General features: G+C 51.5%; 1 protein-coding gene across 2 annotated transcripts in view; it reads left to right on the forward strand.

Annotated features, from left to right (window-relative positions):
* ACSS1 (acyl-CoA synthetase short chain family member 1) overlaps positions 1-19,264 on the forward strand; it is a 51,608-nt gene that overhangs the window by 4,586 nt on the left and 27,758 nt on the right. For both annotated transcript variants that reach the window (XM_063114056.1, XM_063114055.1), the window contains exon 2: positions 5,292-5,388. In XM_063114056.1, coding sequence (XP_062970126.1) covers positions 5,292-5,388 — 97 coding nt within the window. The remainder of the gene's footprint in view (positions 1-5,291; positions 5,389-19,264) is intronic.

Here is a 19,264-nt window from a genome sequence, read left to right on the forward strand (position 1 = left end):
GATGGGGCACCATGGCTGAACCAGTGCTCTCTCCCACGGGCCTCACCTCACGACACCAGTGTGAAACAGTTGGTGGTCCCATTGTACAGATGTGGAAATAAAGGCTCCAGTTCATCTACAGTGATGAATAATCCAGAAAATGCCCAATGCCACAGAATCTGCATTCTAATGAGGAGATGGACCATAAATCAGTAAATGAACAAATCAATACTGGAGTAACTTGCTCAAGGTTTTTGCAGCTGCTGGGGGCAAAATCTTGATGAAATTCTCCATCCTGTCCCTGTGATAAAGGAATCTTAGGGACACAGTCCCTGCCCTCAGGGATCTTGTGACCCAGATGGGGGTGGTTAGCATTGTGTCCAGAATGAGGAAGCATTAAATGGTGTGGGCCCCTGAGAGGTGGTAAGAGAGGTCGTCATGTGCTGGGAAATGTGGAAAAGGCTTGAAATAGGAGGAGGGTTTGAGTACGGCAGAAATTGCACTAGGTCTCTGGCCAACTTTTCTTGGGAATGCTTGGAAATTGAATTTTCTTGTCCCACCGCCCAGTTCTTTGGGTGGAGGTGTTTTTGTTTTTGTTTAATGTGGAGATGTAAGGATTCCCTCCCTCTCTTCTTTCCTTCTTTTCCTCCCTACATTTGAGGCAACAGCAGGGCGCACAAATATGTGCTAAGAGCCCACATGGACATGGCGTTTTAGGGCCACTGCCTCCAGCCCCCACACTGTGCCTTCTCTAGGTGCTTGTGTTTGAGCATCATCCATGTGGCTGTGAGCAAAGACGGGTTATTCCTATCCAAAGATCAAATTACAACAAATTTAGTTTAAAGATCTCAATTGGCTTTATTGTGGTCCTAGAATCAGGCAATGCTTCATTCCATAAGATATAGTAAGTGCTCCAAGGAGCTGAGCAGAAGAGTTTGGTTTTGTAAACAGAGAAGGGCTAAAGAAAGCAGAAACAAAGAACAAAAAGTGGATTGGTTGCTTCAAGGTCACTTTCCCTGTAAGTTAGGAACAGGGAAACAGAACATAGAGAAATAACTGATTAGTTAACATCAGTTACTTTTTGTTGTAAGGATTAAAACATAGGGAACTTTATTATCATGCTGATTAAAGATGGAAACTGATGTGTTTGGGATTTTTTTGGCTGTTGCTTTTCCTGATTCCTCAGAAGGTCAGATAACAACTTATTAGTTTAGCAGGGGTGACTCCATTTTGGTTTTCAGTCTGGTCTGTTGGGGCCAGTGCTGGAGCTCAGTCTACAATGGCCTCCTGTACTTTTTGATTAACATTCCGTTTGCTTTTCCCTTGGGATGCTGTGATGCGATCTGACCCCACAACAGGAAACACTCAAATGGCGCCTAATTTTTACAGTCATACCAGAGTCAGGGGCGATTATACCCAGCCTGTGGATTAAGAAGCTGGGTTTACGTTAAATTACAAGTGCATTGTCTGTGGTTATAACGTGAGTGGTTGGACAAGGGCTGACTGTACCATGGGCTTTTAGCCATGACTCCAGGCTGCCAGCCTGCAAGGCTATGGCCGGATGTCCTACAGGGCTGGCAAGTGTGTTTAATTACTCCTCTCCCAAAGGAAAAAGAAAACCCTTTGGAATCTGGAATGTGCATATAAAGTGGATGTGCATGTAGATACATGTACACAAGTCTATCTGTCAGAATGTGGTCCCTGGCCAGCAGCATCAGCCTCATTAGCACCTTGGTATAAATGCAAATGCTCCATCAGAGACTGGGGGTGGGGCTTGGCCATCTGTGTGCCAGCAAGCCCTCTTGAGGATTCTGATGCCGATCAAGTTTGAGAAGCACAAATTTAGGCCAAAAAAGAGACCTTCTACTTAAAGGACAAAGCCAAAAAGACAAGAAGTGGTCTGTTTCTCCCCCTGGGCACTGGGGACAACCTGGTGTCAGATGGACCCCAAGGTCCCCCTCCAGCTCAAGGATTTGAATGGTCTGTCTATTATCCAGAGCTTTGGTGCTTCCATGGCTCTGCGTTCTGGGTTAGGTTGCCCTTATACAAATGTGAGCAGGACATTGGGCCACTGCCCCATGAGGGGCGCAAAGCAATAAACATCCCAGGCCGTTAGAGGGAGGCACAGGGCCCAAGGGAAGGGGGAGGTACACATGAGTGGGGAAGTGTAGGCTGAGACCTGCAGCATGGGTGGAGAGGAGGACCGAGTCCCAGACAGAAACCAATGCAAAGGCCCTGGGGCATGAGGCACTCACTAGACTTGGTACAGCCAGCAGGGAGAGGTTGATCCCTTGGGGCCTGGGTGGCCATTTGTCCAGCACCTTCTGTGTGTGGGAAAGGTGTGTAGGGGACACTGCATTTGGGCCTCCATTCTGACCTGCCTGGGTTTGTGCCATCTGTCAGCCCTGGGAAGAGATGGACACGTGGCTGCTCCTGCCGGCCCCCGGCTGCAGCTGGGTGCTGTTCATCCTGTGGCAGGCCCCACCCTATCCACTGTCCCCTGCGCTGCCTTCCTGCTCGGCGTAGAATGGGTGCGGGGAGCCCTGCTGGGCTCTGAGGCTGTGAGGCTCTCAGTTTGAAGTCGGGCAGTCACTCTCTGGCTGAGGAGAATGAATGTCCCTTGGCGTGGGGACAGTGTGTGGTGAGACGACCGCTAGGTGAGATGTCCGGCATGGTCTCAGCCCTTTCTGCTGCTTCCTAATCTTCACCCAGGCAGGTCGCTCTTCAGGGTGACTCGAGGGTCAAATGCAGTGTGGAGAGCGCATGTCAGAGCAGAGCTTCCCAGGTGATGGCTGGAACTGCCAGGGCCTAGGAGGGCCCATGTCCCAGGGGAGCAGCGCCCTCCTCCTGCCGCCACCTCTCCTCCTCCACATCTCTCTGCAGTGTCGATCCTCTGCTGGGCATTCCCAGGCTTGTCATAACCTGCCCTGAGCCACCTCTAAGGCCAGGCAGCTGGGGGTCACAGCCCCCTTGCTGAGGGGTGACTTCTCTGTTGATTATTCAGGAGAAGCTAGCAACCCATGGTTTTAGTGTGAAAATTCTTGATTTTCAAGCAATGGAGCTGTCAGAGAAATGGCACATCTGTAAGTTGGACCAAGCATGTGGGCCAGGTTGGCTAATATTTGCCAAACTAGCTTACTCATTTTCTCCCCAACGGCTTTGTTGTTTTTCCACCTCCTGCGTGGTGTACTTGCTCCTCTTGCCCGCCTGAGGTACCTCGCCATTCTTCTGGGCTGTTGTAAGCCTCATCTGTCTGTAAGGCCAAGCCCAATTCACTGCCCTCTGTCTTCCACCACCAGCAGGGCTCACTCTTCTCCCACCTCTGGACTGTGCAGGGTGACAGTGGAGGGTAGTGTCGCGGGGTGGACTCTAACCTGAGTCCAATCCAACTTTGCCACTGTGTGACCCTGGGCAAGCTACTTAACCTCTCTGTGCCTCTGTTTTCCCACCCATAAAGGGAGAAACTGATAGTCCCTCCTCTTGGGCTGGGACAGGGTCTGGCCCACGGCGGGTGCTGTCCATGTGGAGTCCTGCCATTAGTGCTGTGTTAGTCTCAGGTTGCTGTTAACAGCCACAGATTTGCCTTCCCTGGGTAAATTCAGCTTCATTGTCTGGTTTGGACAAATGTTATGTTACCTACCACAGCCAACCTTGTGTTTTGGTTACTTTTGTATAGTTCCTATGTTTGTATTTATTGCTTGCATCTATGGGCAGGGCCGAGTGCCTGTCCTTGCATTTCCTGTGACACTCAGCATGGTGCCTTGATCAGAATTAGTGCCCAGGAAACTGAACTAAATCATCTCAGGTTTTGTATGCTCCTTCCCGTGTGCTCCTAAAAGACCTGCCATCATCCAGAAAAACATTTGGGGAAAGGGTGGAGAATTTCAGGGGTTGAATGGAAGGTCTAGTGTTTTTAATGTTATGAACCATTTTTCGCTAAAATAAACAGACCACCCTGCAACCTGCATGACTTTAGTTGAGGTCCCAGCCTGGGACTCCTGGGTGCTCCTGGGCACTCCGGGACTGTGGCTGTAAACAGCGCTGGAGACCCTCGGTGGGGGTGAGTGCTTCGTGTGAGATTAACGTGTGCTTGGCATGACTGCACTGAGCAGAGCATAGCGTGACCTTGCTGTGGACACCTGCGCACATGCGCACGTGCACGCACACATACCGATGTTGGATTTATTGTGTAAATCCAGGTCTGCCAGTGGGCCTGGTCATCCCGGTTTGACTTCTTGCTTTTTTTCTCTTCTATTTTTTGGGCATTTCTTCTATTTTCTAGTAGTTCAAAGAACTTTCCTGTGTCAGTTAGTAGTATTAGTAATCCCCCCCTCCACCAGGACCTATCCTCATTTATTAAATTTTTGAGGTATAACTTACATATGGGACACTAGGGTGACCCTGAGAGACCAGGGGGCAGGTGGCTGCTGTCCTCAAAGCTATTCATAGTACTCATGTCCCCGGCATTCCTGGGGACCCTCTGATGGAAAGTGAGTAGTGAGACCTGGCTTTGAGGGGTGGTTGGAAGGGGCTCTCTACCAGCTGGAGTTAAAATGAATAGTGAAGTCAGATGAATAGTGAACAGGATGTCAGCACATGGATGCGATCCTACTGATCCTCGGGTTGGACGAGCAGAACTGACCTGTTTTTGAGGGCAAGTCATGTGATCTGAGCTTGGGTAGCAGGTGAGAGGAGCAGAGACTTCTGGAAAACCAGGATGGCATTTATTTCCCTGCCACTGGGTTAGTGTGGTGCAGAAGCAGGTTTATACGGTGCTGGCTGAACACCTGAGAGGAGATCTGGACCCTTGTCCTGGTTTGCACCTCCACCCGGTGGGGTCCAGATCAACACTGGGCACATGAGAGCTCGTGGCCTGAGTCACGCTCTCAAATAGGAATGTCCTCTTTGCATTCAGGACTTTTTCCAATAGCTCAGGTGCAGTGCCTGGCCCTGGCTGCACATGGCAACCGTCCAGAGAGCTTGGAAAACCACGAGGTCCAGCCCGGCACATTGGGTAGGGCCTCCAGGGCTGGCCCAGGTGATGCCAGCATGCAGCCAGGGATGGGGCCACGGGTGTGAAGCAATGCTGCTTCAGAATGTTTATGGGCGATCACCTGGCACCTCTGAGATTGTGTTTGTGTAGCGCCTGTCCCCCTCTTGCAGTTCTGACCATCACTGTCTTCTTGCAAAGAGGTAGAAAGTCACCATCAAGGACAGGAGGGTCTCTCTCAGTGGCAGTAGAGCAAGCACAGCAAGCTAGACCCCCTTCTGAAGAACCAAGTGTAATGTCTGTCAAACCTGTTTTTGTACAGTCAACTGCTTGGATCAGCATGTTCGGAAGGCCCCTGAAAGTGTTGCTTTGATCTGGGAGCGAGACGAGCCTGGAACTGAAGTGAGGATCACCTACAGGTACTGTGCATCCCCTGGTGGGTCTCAGCTCCCGGCAGGGTGATCTGGCTTTCCCCTCTGTTCTCTGCGGTGGACCGAACGCCCCTGCTGGGTGCACTACCAGAGCAGGGTGACCAAGCTTGGGAGGAGGCTTGGCTTTGTTCACTCTGGCAGTGCTTAACGTCTTTAGATTTCCATGCAAGGAACTGGCTCTTTTGAAATAAACACTGAATGTTCAAGGTATAGGGGAGGGATCTGGCCCAGTCTTGTGTGTTTGTGGCTGGCTGTGGGGGAGGGGTTGTCTGAGTATCAGGAAGCATGTTTCAGCTTTGGAAATGTTCCCTAATCCCGGGAAAAGTAAACATGAATGCAAGCTGAATAAAAAGCACCCTGGAATAATGAAAGCTGCTCAGCCTCTTACTGTCAGTATGCTTAAGAGAGTGGGACGTACGTAAAATAGTCTTCTAAAGAGCTTTTATAAAACCCGAATTGTCTGTTTTTTGATTCTGTGTGCGAAGCACCCTTCTAAATGTCGGGAGTTTGCTGGGGGTTTAGAGGAGCCCAGCCACAGTAACAGTGACCCGCCTTCCTGGAGCTGCGTCCTGTGGGGCTGCCGTGCTCAGTCTCGTGGCCAGTCAGAGCAGGACCCTGGTTCTCCACTAAAGCCCCCGTGCTTCCCGCTCAGGCACTGCGTCCTTTATTACCACTTGCTTCTATCTGCCCCAACCCCACAGCAAGTTGTCAGGTGTGATTCCTCTCCTGGGGGCAGCTGGCTTCTGGCTTTTCTTATTCAATCATTCAGCGTATCTTGAGTGCCTTTGGGTCACTCAAGACAGCCAGGGGGGTGTTGTAGTAACAAGCAATCCCAAACACATGGTTGGTTGTGGCTTGATGGTCCCTTTTGATGGAATAGTCAGGGAAGGCCTGAGGAGGTGACATTTAAGCTGAGGTCCTGCTGAAAAGGAGCAGCGGCCAGCAGAAGGTTGGGCAGGAGCATCCCGGGCCCAGGCCAAGACCCTGAGGGGGAATAAGCATAGGTATCCCGGAAGCACGTGGCTGGGACTTGGAGGACTTCAGAGAAGCAGGTCTGGATGGGTCCAGACTGGAGAGGGACCGGGTCTGAGATCGATGGTTACTCCCCGCACTTGGGTGACTTGAGAGCAAATGGGCACTTGTCGTTTCCAGTTTGTTTCTTGAACTCCAGTTTTAGTATAGGCCAGATTCACCAAACTTGGTAAAACTGTGCTCAAAATGACTTTTGGACACAGCAGGTGATGTTTGTTAATGAGCTGCAGCTACCAGTGGGTGCTCTCCTGCACATACCTGCCCGCCCCCGCCCCCCAGCAGCCCTCAGGCCCAGCCCAGCCTTCTGTGCTCCTCTGTGACTGTCTCTCCAACCTGGCTGGACTCAGGGCCTGTGCTGATCCCTTGTCTCTGGTCCTGGCAGGGCCAGCCCACCTTGCTACCTTGGGCCCCCTCCCAACAGCTGACAGAGTTGGTCCCAGGAGTCTCCTGTGCACACGGATTTCAGGAGTGCTGCTTGTATAAACAAGCTGGCTTAGGTCTTTTTTACTGATGTTGGCCCCACGCCACTTGCATGTGAGCAAACCTCTTTCTGAAAGGGGACGTGGGCTGCTGCCTCGGGGTTGTTCTTCAATAACAGGAAAAACATGGTCGGGGCTGGGGTGGGGGCACAGGGGCTTGCTGGGTACCCAGAGATCCTGCTGTGAATGGTCCAGCCATGGTGATCCCTGATTTCCTTCTGTCAGTGTCTCAGGTATGCCTGGACCCTGGGGTGAGCACATGATGTCCCTTGGCTGGACAGAGCCTGCATGTACTGCATCAGTGCTCAGCAGCCTTCAGCAGTCTGTGAGTGGGGCCTGGGCAGCCTGTTGAGCTGCGTGGTTAAATGTAAACCATGTGGGAATGTTCAGGACTGCAGCCAGTCCTCTTAGCTAAAGCTAAGAGCAACTTCAATTCCACAGTGCTGAAGCAGCCCCAGGCCAGAGACCAATTTATGGGTACAGGAAAAGTATTATTTGGTTTCTTTAAAAATACAGATTTAGGGGCCGAGCCCGTGGCGCACTCGGGAGAGTGCGGCGCTGGGAGCGCAGCGACGTTCCCGCTGCGGGTTCGGATCCTATACAGGAATGGCCGGTGCACTCACTGGCTGAGTGCCGGTCACAAAAAAGACAAAAAAAAAAAAAAAAAAAAAAAATACAGATTTAGTCCAAAATGGTTTTGCAGGCCAGGTTTGGTACTGGATGACTATTTCTATTTATTGTTTGACTGTAAAGGAAAGTGTATGTATGGATTATCTGTAATTACAGCTAGTATTTGAGGGACTTGGGTTAATTGCTTTTCTGGTCATTTTAGGTTTCCTCCCCTCTCCGAGGAAAGCCCCGCAGATGTTGGTGCTGATTGTCCTGCCAGCAGTCACACACCTGCCACTGAACAAAGTGCTTCCCTGTACAGATGCCTCATGCAGACTTGTAGCCTTTAAGGAAATGCTGTGGGGCTGGCAAAGGTTGGGGTGCTGGTGGTAAGGCAGTTTCCTGAGTAAGAAGCTATGGGTGGCCTAGAAGTCTGCATGTTAACATGCCTCCAGGAGAGTCTCAGGTGGCCTGGAGAAAGAACCTGACTGTCAGCCCCGCCATGACCTCAGGCATAGAGCTAGCAGGTCAGCACCTGCAGACTTGCCCCCAGGACAGGTGCCAGCTGCCTTTGCCTGGACATGGAGAAATTTGAGGCCTGTGTTCACAGCTCCTCTAGGGAAATGGGGCCAGCAGAAAGAGGCACACTCTAGTTCAGGATCATCCACTGGCTAGCCAGTGACCTTGTGAAGCCATGTCACCTCCCAGGGCATGATTTTCACATCTGTAAAATGGGGTAATTGTTATAGCTGGCATGATTCTATAGTGTTGGCACAAGTAGATGAGAGAAAGCATTAGAAGTAAAAGTACTAGTAAGTAAAAATAGTGATGACTTTGATAGTAGTTCCAGTACTGTTTGAGCGTCACAACTGGGCAGTGTGGGGGCCTCATGCTGGCCCTGGCTGCAGGCTCTGGAAGGAAGAGAACCTCTTCAGCTCTGGTTCTGCTGAGTGTCCCCCTTCATAAGTGCAGTGCTTACTTGCTGCTGGGAGGCAACGGGGCAGAAGCCCTTTGCCTGGCAGAGGCTCAGCCTGGGGGAGTGTGAGCCCATCTTCCAAGAAGAGGGCCACCGTGGGCCCATTTCCAGCCTTCCTCTGCCAGAACTACCTGAGAGAGTTGTTTTCCCAGGGAACCCACAGGCGGGCAAACCCTGGGCAAGGCAGGGTCTGCCAAGGGCCACAAGGGGGTGCAGATAATGTGGGCGGCTCCCGAGGTGTGTGGCCAGATAGTGCCCTGGGCAGCTGCTCCTTCTGACTGTCTTTCACATCTTAGTTAATTAGGCAGACTCTAGGGATCCTTGGAGGGGTGACTGGAGGAACATAAAGCCCCCCCTTTCAGGAAGGCTGTAGGTGGATCAGCTAGGCCAGTCCTGCTGGCTGGTGTGCATGCTTCCTGCCTGCAGCCTAGCGGTCTCTGCCAGGATTCCCAAACTGGGAATGCAGGGTATGGGGAGCAGATCAGGGCCCTGCTGTTGGTCCTGGGTCCTCTCAGCCCATGGGGTGTGCCCCAAAACAGAGGACAGCAAACTGGATGCCAGGCCAAGAGTGTTCACCAGGGCCCTGGATCAGCGCATCTGTTGTCTGAGGTTCTCCACAGAAGCTCTGAACTTGATCTTGAGCCCAAACGAGAGCATCTTAACTAAGCCGTAAGACCAGGTTTTAGCCCTGGCCAGCCCTGTGGCCTTGGGCTGTCACTTTGGGCCTCAGTGTCCTCCTCTGTAAAACGAGGATTTAGTACTGGTGGGTGTAGGCCAGGGGGTGGGTCCCCACAAGCACTGTGGAATGCAGTGGGACGGAGCTGGGCCCCTGAGTGCACAGAGAGCTGAGTGCAGTTCTCACTGTGGAGACTACCACTGGAAGTGGCGATTTCTGCATTAGTTCCATCCTGGGCCTTTTTATTGGGTGGGGGTTGTGCACAGTGAGAAAGACTCTTCCAGAGGAGCAGGTGGGATATCAGGACTCCCCTGGCCCTGCTGCCTCAGAGCCCTTTGGTGGGTTCCAAGGTGGATGGCTTTCCCCTGCTGTGCTATGCTGGGCACTGGGCTTTACTGAGGCACATTAGTGCCTAATGTGGGAGCCCACAGGGATGTACGAGACGGGGCCCGGCCCGTGGGGCCACCACTTTATCTGGGGGAGAGGGAGCTGCCACACACCACATGTTGTGGCTGGGGTTGGGGTGGGCGGGGGGACCTGCAGCCTGGAGCTGCCTCCCTGTGAGGCTTGTTTCTGTTCTTGGCCCTGAATGTCTTCAAACATGCCCACTTATGAAGGTCACAGAAGTGGCTGGTCCCTGTGGGTTGGAGGTAGGGAGCGGGAAGTCACACTGTGGTCACCCGGTTGGAGAAGGCTTTGAGGCGGGTTGAGTTTTGAGGGGTGCTGGGGGCTGGGGGAAATCTTGCCACTGAAGGCAGGAGGGGCGAGGACAGGTGAGCGTGTTGCAGGTGGAGGCTGGAGGTCGTGCTGGATGCCTGCTCCGTCCCCTGGCTGTGTGTGACCTAGAGCAAATCACCCTGCCTCTCTGACCCTCAGTTTTCTCATCTGCAAAATGGCATCACGCTTCTCCTCCCCTGGGTTGCTTAGTGTTGAATGGGACAAGCGGGTCGAAAGCCCTGAACGGTGCCCGGGAGGGTGAGGCTATTTTAGCTATAGGTTGGAGCCTGGTGAAGGAAGGGGGCGGCACAGGATCTCATGTTTGAAGGGGAGGGCATGGGGTGGCCCTGTGGCTGTTGGGGCCTGGAGGGTGGAGCAGGTGAGGACACAGCAGGACTGCGCCTGGGAGAACAGGTGTGTCAGCTGAAAGGTGGTCCTCCTCCCCTGTCCCATGGGCATGACCCTTGCACTCTGCTCTCTGCTCACCCCCTGGTTAATTACTTTAGTGAGCAAACTCCTTTATTAAAATATTGGGGCAATTGAGGAAAGGGTCATTAACTGACGATGAGGTCGATGGCTGGGGTGCTGTGGGTGGAACAGCCCTGTGGACCCACGAGGAACACAAGGGCCGGGCGTCGTAGGGCTCTCAGGGTGGGTGAGAGAGGCCAGCGTACCCTGGGCCCTGCGTGGTGTCTAGGCGCGGCTGCCCTACCTGAGAAGGGGTCGGGCCCTGGGCAGAACTCCGAGTCACTCTGGCTGTGACTTGCTCTGGAATCTGCATGCTGGCTGCCAGATCTGATAGAAATCCAGGTTACTTGGAATATGCTGGTTTTAAACCTGCCTCTAGCTTTCATTGAGACTTTGGCTCCAGATGTTGGAGCTGAGAAATGTTTTGAATCTTTCTCTATACGACTGCTTACGTTCCTTTGTTATTCTTCTGTGCTTGGAATGTCGTATTTTAGAATGGTTATTTCTTCAGATTGCAGCATGAGTGACCTACACTGAGAGAATTTATCTTTGTGTCAAGGGAGCCTTCTTTGATGGGGGCCTTTCTGAGAATTCTCTGGGGCAGCACTGGCGGAAGTTTAATTCCAGGAGCACTTGCATAAGCAAACGTAGCCCTTGGAGCTGGGTCCCTGCTTTTGTGAACCCTCTTCTGCCAGGCAGGGGCTGTTGGCAGGTGGCGGGGCTGTGGGAGGGGGAGTGGTAGCTGGCTGAGGGGAGGACTACGGGCTCCCCAGAGGGCCCTCCCAGGACCTTGTGCCTTTTTCTGATGAGTCTGCAAGGAAGAGGCTTTGTTGTTGCAGTTTTGTGTTTTCTGCTCCTTTTTCTGCAGGCTCTAGACAGCGGAGTAGGCCTGACTCTCAGCTTTGTTGTGGGCCATGTTGTGGCGTCCCGTGGCCCTGCCTGCTGTCCTGCCCGATGTCCATCTCCACAGAGGCCAGTGAAGGGAACCTTCTCACCTGCCCAGAAATGTACATGGCCCCAGTTCATCCCCCTTCCCCAGCTCATCCCCCTTACCCCCAGCCCATCCACCTCCTCCTCCAATGCTAGGGGACACTGAGCAGAGTGAAAGTGTCACCATGAATTAGACGTAGTGACCAATGTGTGGGATGAAAACTGACGCCCAGCCGGAAGCCAGCACGGCCCTGCAGTGGGGTCCCCTGGGTGGCCCTCGGGAGGGTGAGAATGGTTCCCCGTCACCAGCCCGCACACAAGGCTGTCTGGGCGGGAGTGGACACTGATGTCTCAGTTCATATTCATGGTCGCCCTCGGTTTTAAAGCCCAGGACCCAGAGAGCTTCTGTACTTGACTTCACAGAGCCGGAGAGATCAGAATTAGAGTTTGAACTCAGCTTTGTCTGTGGCAGGTGTACTGAGGAGCCTGCCTCGGGCATCGTCGCGGGGAGGTGAAGGTGTGGTGCCACTCTGCCGCCCAGGCTTCTACCTGCACAGACATCTAAATAAACATCATCCCGGTCATGTGCTGGCCTGGACTCTGCTGTGTGCAATATGCCCTGCTGCTGCCCAGGTCAATGTCTTCCAGATGTCAGGGGCCCTGGAGGACAAGAAGACACACATCAAGCTCTGATACCAGCTGGGGAGATGGGGGCTCATGGGTGACAGAGGGCCCCGGGACCCCTTGTGGAGGGACAGAGGGTCAACTTTTGGAGAAGGTGGGACCCAAGGCTGTGGAGTTTTAGGGGAGTGTATGAACGGGGTGCTTGCTGGACAGGGAAAAGCATAGAGTGCACTGGGCTCAGGGCTGAGCAGGTGCCAGGGGAGGGAATGACTGCTTCCCAGAAGAGGGGCCACTGGCCCTGCACTGGCTAGCCCTTCATTCCTTCCCTGACCCTCCCCAGGGATGTCTTGGCCTCCTTTGAATGTGATGACAGTAGGGGTTGGGTTGGGGGCGAAGGGCTTGAGAATTTCACTTCAACAAATCCAGTCCAGCTTCCTCTTGAGAAGTCTGGAGAGAGGTTCCAAGATATTGGCAGACAGTGGCGGTGGATTTAGTTGCTCCCCATTTGGGCCATCACAGCCCCATTATCCCTGCTGGTTCTGCTCGGATGATGGCTTTGAAGCATAAAAGCCTTGGCCAATTTAGAAGAGGTCGCGTGGAGTCTTATCGGATGTAAACATCTTCAGGAATTCCTCGCAGTCACCAAATGTGCCAGAGAAACAGAGCTGGGCAGTTTTAGTGATGTCACTCTGCAAGGAATCTAAAGCAGTGATTTTCAGCCATGGGTTACATCTCAGAGTCCCCTGGGGAGGGTCTTTAACAATACAGTACCCAGGCCCCACTCAAGCCCTTCTGAGTCCCCCCCGGTGGGGCCTGGGAATCTGTATTTGAAAACACATCCCTGGTAATGTGGCTGCATGCTCGGTTGCAGAAAAGGGAACTCACTGTTGCTTTCTTAAGCAGAGAGTTTACAGAGTTTGCCCAAGCCTCTGGGTGGACCCTCAGCCCCCACCTCTGGCACTATCAGAATGGACTCAGGAGACCTCATGGGCACTGCTGACTTTCCAGACACACTGCTGTGGCTTCAGTCCAGGGGTCAGGAAGCCACCTTTGTTGCTGGTTCAGCTGCCTCTAGAGCCCTCACAGCTCATGAACTGCTCAGAGAATCCCAGCGTCTCCCAGCCATGCTGAGCCATGTGCAGCTGTCTGGTGCAAGCTGGCTGACACGCAGAGCCCCACACAAGGGCGTCTCAGAGGAGGATGCAGCCGAGGGAGGCTGGCATGGCTGCTGAGGAGACATCACCATGGAGACCACAGGCAGGTGGAGTCCAGCAGTCGGTTTGTGGAGCTCGCCTGTGGTTGATGCCTGGGCAGTTGACTGTTACACTATGAGGCCCCAACCTGTAGCTTTTCAGAACCCAGGCTGCTCGGATGGGGCTTAGTGATCCTGCCTCCTGGTGCAGGTGACCAAACCTTCTGAATCATTCCTGTGTGTAGAGGCCTTTGGCCACCCAGCTGTTCAAGGTCTGCTGTGACTAAAAGGCTCTGATCTTTACCCTGTAACCTATTAATTCCACCCAGGGTGGGCTCATCTAGATGTAGATTCATTGCAGGCAAAAAGGACAGTCTTCTGTCTTAACATTGTAAACCCATTAGTTTTCTGGACTTTACAACTAAATTGTGTGGCAGTTTGATATGAGGTTTCTGGCATGTTTTCCAGGGAGATGAAGGGGGGTGCTTTTGTGGAAGAGCAAAAGGGCACCCCTTCCGAAGGGGTGTGCTGTCTGGTGTGGATTGCATATCCTTGGGCTTGTGCCTTCGAGCAGGGATGAGCTGCAGGACTGTGCAGTGGCCCTGGTGACAGGGCTGCCCAGGGAGGGCAGATCCTCCATGCCACCTTAAACCCAGGGCCAGAGGGACGATGGCCTAGAAAGGGAGGTGGAATGGCTCCCTCCTTTCCTTTCAAATTAACAATCTAAATTTTTATTAGCAACTATTATTAAATGAATAATTATCAAATAAAAGGAATTGAATAAATTATTAATAATCACTGTCTTTATGAAGTGAAAAATTAGTTTTTTTCCCCTGCCCAGGCCTTCCATGAGAGGAAAAAATTAGTTTAAGTGAACTGTGAGGGTAGCTTCGAGGGGGGTGTCACCAGCAGCTTTTGGGGTGTGGCTGCAAGGACAGAGGAGGAGGCTGCCCCTGGGGCAAGGCAGGTTTGGTTAGTGGTGCTGAAGGCTTGTGGGGTTGGGTCTGGTGTCACATCGCTCCTCCTTAGAGTGACTGTACATATCTTCCCAGCACCTCGTTCAGGAGTGGTGTTGGTAGCTTGAAATCAGCTGTAGTGAAAATAATTGGCAAATGGTACAAATCAGGGCTTTTATCCTGAGAAAACTGGTTGTTAAACATTTGCCAGCACAATTCTGGGTTCCATGAGCCTCCTGTTGTTTTTTTTTTTTTTATCTTGGGCGGCTGGCTGGTATGGGGGATCCAACCCCTGACCATGGTGTTAAAACACCACGCTCTAACCAATTAGCTAACTAGCCAGCCCCCGAGTCTCTGTTGTTCAACAGTGTTATGCTTCACCAAGCCACTACCAAGAGGCGGGGAAGCAGCCTGGGCCTGAGGCAGTTGTACCAAGCTCTTGTGCCACTGATTCTCCTGGTATTAATTTGGAATGTTCTGTGGAGTCCCTGTAAAGCCTGAGAATAGAACGACCCCCAGCTTACATCTAGTCTGGAACTTTTTTTCTTCTTTTTTTTTTTTTAAAAAGATGACCGGTAAAGGTATCTTAACCCTTGATTTTGTGTTGTCAGCACCACGCTCTCCCAAGTAAGCCATGGGCCGGCCCTTAGTCTGGAACTTTCTGAGTGAACTCAGCTTCCCTGTGTTTTGCTGTGGCTTTTGCAGCCGAGTGGACTGGCTCAGAGCAACCTAGAGAGACCTGCCTGATGGAGGGATCGCACGTGCGACGTGTCAACCTGGAGCGCGGCCTGGAAAACATCCTGTGGCTTTTTGTTTTTGTTGTTTTAACCACAGGGAGACGTGAATGCTTTCAGAAAGTTCAAACCTACATCCTCTTCCAAATTCCACCAGGGAAAAAGGACTCACTTCTGTGGCTTTCCCCCGGGAGGGAAACAGGTCCACTGGGTGGGTGGGTGAATGTCCTGCCAGGGCAGCCGCTGCTTTCGGGGCTGGCTTCCAGGATGGGCGTTGGCCTGTGCACTCTTGTCCTGGGGCTGCCAGGGTTCTTAACGCCTTGCCACCTGGTTCCCTCAGTGGTGTGAGCTGGGCTAGGTGTGGACAGGCAGGAACTTCTTTTCCTGAAACAAGACTCGGGCCAAAGGCCAAGTGCTGAGGAGCAAGGGGAAACCGGGCTGTAGTTAGGCAGGACGGCAGAGCTTTCTAGAGTCTGACCTGCTACTTCCATTCCACAAGCGTGGCTCAGAGGAAAGAAAAAGTTAGGGTGTGGGATTTGGCCTGGGGAGACACCTGGGGCAGGTGGTCCTGACTGAGGAGCCAAACACCCAATCACGAAGAGGGCACCATCCCCTCTCCGTCCCCCAGCCCTCTTCCATTCTGGTGACAAGAAGGCAGGCTGGATTTAACCCCTGTGAGCAAGCGGCTTCAGGACTTCTCTTGCTGATAATATCCCTTCTCAGCCTCAGCTTCAGAGCCTTTGGTTTATTCTCAAAATAAACTTATGTTAAAAAAGTAAACCAACCCAAGGAAAAATGTTACGTAAATAAAAATAGCGTTGGCAGATGGCAAAAATCATGAAATTTGGGAAGCTTTACAATACAAAATGAGTTGTTCTGACACTGAGGGTTATGGGAGGAACTGGTTAAGAGCAAGGCCCGTGGAGCCCAGGCCTGGGGTAGAGTCCCGCCCGGATTCATTCAGCTGAGTAGCCTTGAGAAAGCCACTTAACTTCTCTGTGCCTCCGTTTCCTCATCTGGCAAATGAAGGGTGGAGTCATAGCTCAGAGCCTATGGGCTGTTGTGAGAGTTAAATGGGTCCTCCTGGGTGAAGGATTCACTGTCGCCAGCTCACGGGAAGGAAAGGTAACATGGGGGTGGAGGTGATGGTGGGCAGGAGGAGGGGGCTGTGGAGGAGGTAGGAGATGGGGCCTGCAGGTGGCCATGGGAGGTGGGCAGGCTGGGGACGGTGGGGTGGTGGGCGGTGGGTGGGCAGTGCAGGCAGGGCTCCCTACGAGGTGTTTGCACATGCTGTGTGTCACACGCCCTGAGCTCGTGACAAGGGTGCTGCAATGCCCACAAAGTGAACTGGCACTTGTTGCTGTCCCTCATGAGAAGAGGTGCTGGAGGTGCCCACCCCCCTCAAGGGACCACCAATATTCACTGATTCTCTCTGTCCCATTTCTCATCCTGTCATTGTCTGCAGGGACTACAGCTGCTGAGGGGATGCCTTTAAAGGGGTCTGGGACGTCATGTTTGGTCCTCCCAGCCACCTTGGTCAGGGTCTTCCTATCAGGCCATGTTATAAATGAGACAGTCAATGCCCCCGGGGTGACAAACAGCTTTCGTGAACCCAGGTTTGCTCTTCTCTTGTGGGAACCCTGTCTGGGGCCCTCCCTGGCAAATGGCAGCTTGGGGAGCTCCTCGTGTTTAAGTGTGGCTGACGGTTTGTATTCTCACTGCAGCTTCTCTTTGCTAAAGGTTGTGGCCATGAAATCAGACAGTGACACGTGAGGATTTCATACCTGGTTTATGAGCCCTCTCGGCCGATTTCCTTGGCTTCTGTTCTCTCCATGGTAGTGGGTGGACAAGTGAGCAAATCTCATCACCATCACATCCGATTTGTGGCGACAGTACCTTCAGGGTCCAGGGTGTCTGTCCATCTTCCAGAGCAGCACGCTGAAGAAGACATCAACACCTAGAGGCAGTGCTGGGTCGTCCTCGCAGCCACGGATGGGCCCTCCCTGTCAGCACGTGGGCCTGGGGAGAGAGTGAGTGTGTGTGAGAAACGCTCCGTGTTTGACACAGGCCTTCACATGTCCCCACCACTACCCAGCTTTACTTCCCTTGTCGGCAGAAGAAAATGAAGACAAGTAGCCAGGGCTGGTTTATCAGAGGGTGGTCCTTTCCGTGCCAGTGTGACACTGGGGTGATGGCCAGCCTCAACCCCCACAGGTGCAGCAAGGTGCAGGGTGTCTGTAGCGAGAGCCACGTGCACTGCAGTCAATTGCCCTGTACCTGCTGGGCTCTTTCTATTTCACGCTCACCTGCTGGGCCCATTCAGTTAACAAATATTTATTGAACTTTTACGAACTAGGCTTAGCTCTAGACTCTGGGAAGAAGGCAATAAACAAAACCCAAATCTCTGCCCAAGTAGACCTTGTACTCCAGTGGGACAGATGGACAATAAAGAAGATAAGTCTGCTAGCTGGTGTTTGTTTCATGAGTACTCAGGGCCCGAGTGATCATAGGAAATGAGCAAATCATGCATTCTCAATTTCTTTCTTTTTTTCCCCACGAAATGCCATTTTTACTTGAAAGCATGGCTGACAAACAAACTACAGTTATTCACATTTAGGCTTTTGGCAGACATTTCCTCAAAAATGAACAGTGAGTCTGTTGCTTAACTAACAGTACTTTTTAATTTGTTTATTTCTTAAACACAACTACACACACAGATGACATGGCTAGGGAGGAAAGACACTTACAAATATTAAAGGTGAAAAAACAGCTTTGATTGGAAGATACAGGAGTAAATAAATACCAGTGTATTTCTTTCTTTTCTCTGAACTGTGTTTCCAGCTGTTTCCTGTTTTGGACTAATCTTAGATTCTGAGGCTGGGCAGGGTTGGAGTTCATGTGAATGTCATATTGGTTACAAATACTTGCAGTTGGTTTATATCTTTAGCATTGGATAAAACTTATTCCCAGCTGATGTTAACAGTCTGCTATGGAAGGTCTTCTTCCTTCTCCTAAGGCCAGTCAACATCTTACTGGTGTTAAGCATCAGGAGCTCACAGCCAAATATGTGCATCCGTGCACATCGTTTGCATATGCCACAATGAAAGCCTGGCCCTGACAAGTCTACTCTGCACACAAACTTAATATCCTGCTCAGTACCTGAACAACAAGTGTTATATTTCTCTTTGCACTTAAAAATAAAACTCTTAAATCATTTTAGTGAGATCATCTCTCAGAGAGCTGCACGTGGCTGTGCCTGGGGAAGCCCCGCTGGGTGCTGAGTAAGAAGATCCTGCAGGCAGGAGGAAGCCAGCGCTTCCTGCAGTTACAGCACAAAGCACTCCTCGCTGGGTGGCTGCATTATCTTTTTGACACAGAAACAGTAGATTTCAGTTTGTGGAAGGCTTTGAGAAGTCATGAATGCCCGTGTTCTTACATGCTTTGGAACAGCTTCTGAGTACTCGGAATGACAGGGTCACTTGAGCATTTATTTTCCAGTGATTTAAAGACCTACCTTTGCTGACCATATTTTCTATGGGTACAGGTCTGTAGGAAATTACTAATAAAAAATGAAAGCTTAAAATGAAAAATTTAAATTTGAAACATAATAGGTTAGCTGGAAAGATGGGTAGAATTGAGATAGATTTAGATAGGGATAAATGGAAAGTCTGCTTTTAAAAAAAAAAAAAAGTTCCACGACCATGATATGAGAAGGCCTTGGTTAAGCAGCATCTGTTCTGTATACTGGTGGTGGGAGGGTGTGGGTTGTGACCTCATGTTGGCTTTGAGCCACTTGCGTCAGGCATTAAAAAGTCAATATGCTCTTAATGTACATGATTAAATACAGAGTTGAGGTCAAAGGTCTGGGTGCCCGCATTCTGCTCTAGGCAGACACCGTGGGAATGTGGGGATCCATTTGGAAATCTGGAGGTGTCCAGAGAGAGTGAGCGGGGTCATGGAGAGCTGGATGAGAGACCTGGGAGAGGAGAGGCTTCGAAGAAGACGAGGGATGGAGAGTATTCGGGAATTTGAAAGCCTGTCATTGTGTGACAAATTAGATTTATTGTGGGCAGCTTTAAAAGTCTGAGCTATGACTAAGGAGTGGAACGTGAAGAGCTGCGAATCTTGGTCCAATTTTAGGAACGGGCATATCTCGTTTCATTGCACTTTGCTTTATTGCCCTTGGCAGATACTGCATTCTTTACAAATTGAAGGCTTGTGGCAACCCTGCGCCAAGCAAGTCTGCCTGCACCATTTTTCCGGCAGCATGTGCTCACTTGATGTCTCTGTCACATTTTGGTAATTCTCCCAATATTTCTAACTTTTTCCTTATTATTATACCTGTTGTGGTGACCTGTGATCACTGGTTTCTGATGTTACTATTGGAATTGCTTCAGGGAGCCATGAACCATGTCCATATGAGACAGTGAACTTAATCCAGAAATGTCATGTGTGTTCTGACCGCTCCACC

Source organism: Cynocephalus volans, chromosome 11, assembly GCF_027409185.1.
Source record: "Cynocephalus volans isolate mCynVol1 chromosome 11, mCynVol1.pri, whole genome shotgun sequence".
In the NCBI taxonomy this organism is placed as follows: Eukaryota; Metazoa; Chordata; class Mammalia; order Dermoptera; family Cynocephalidae; genus Cynocephalus; species Cynocephalus volans.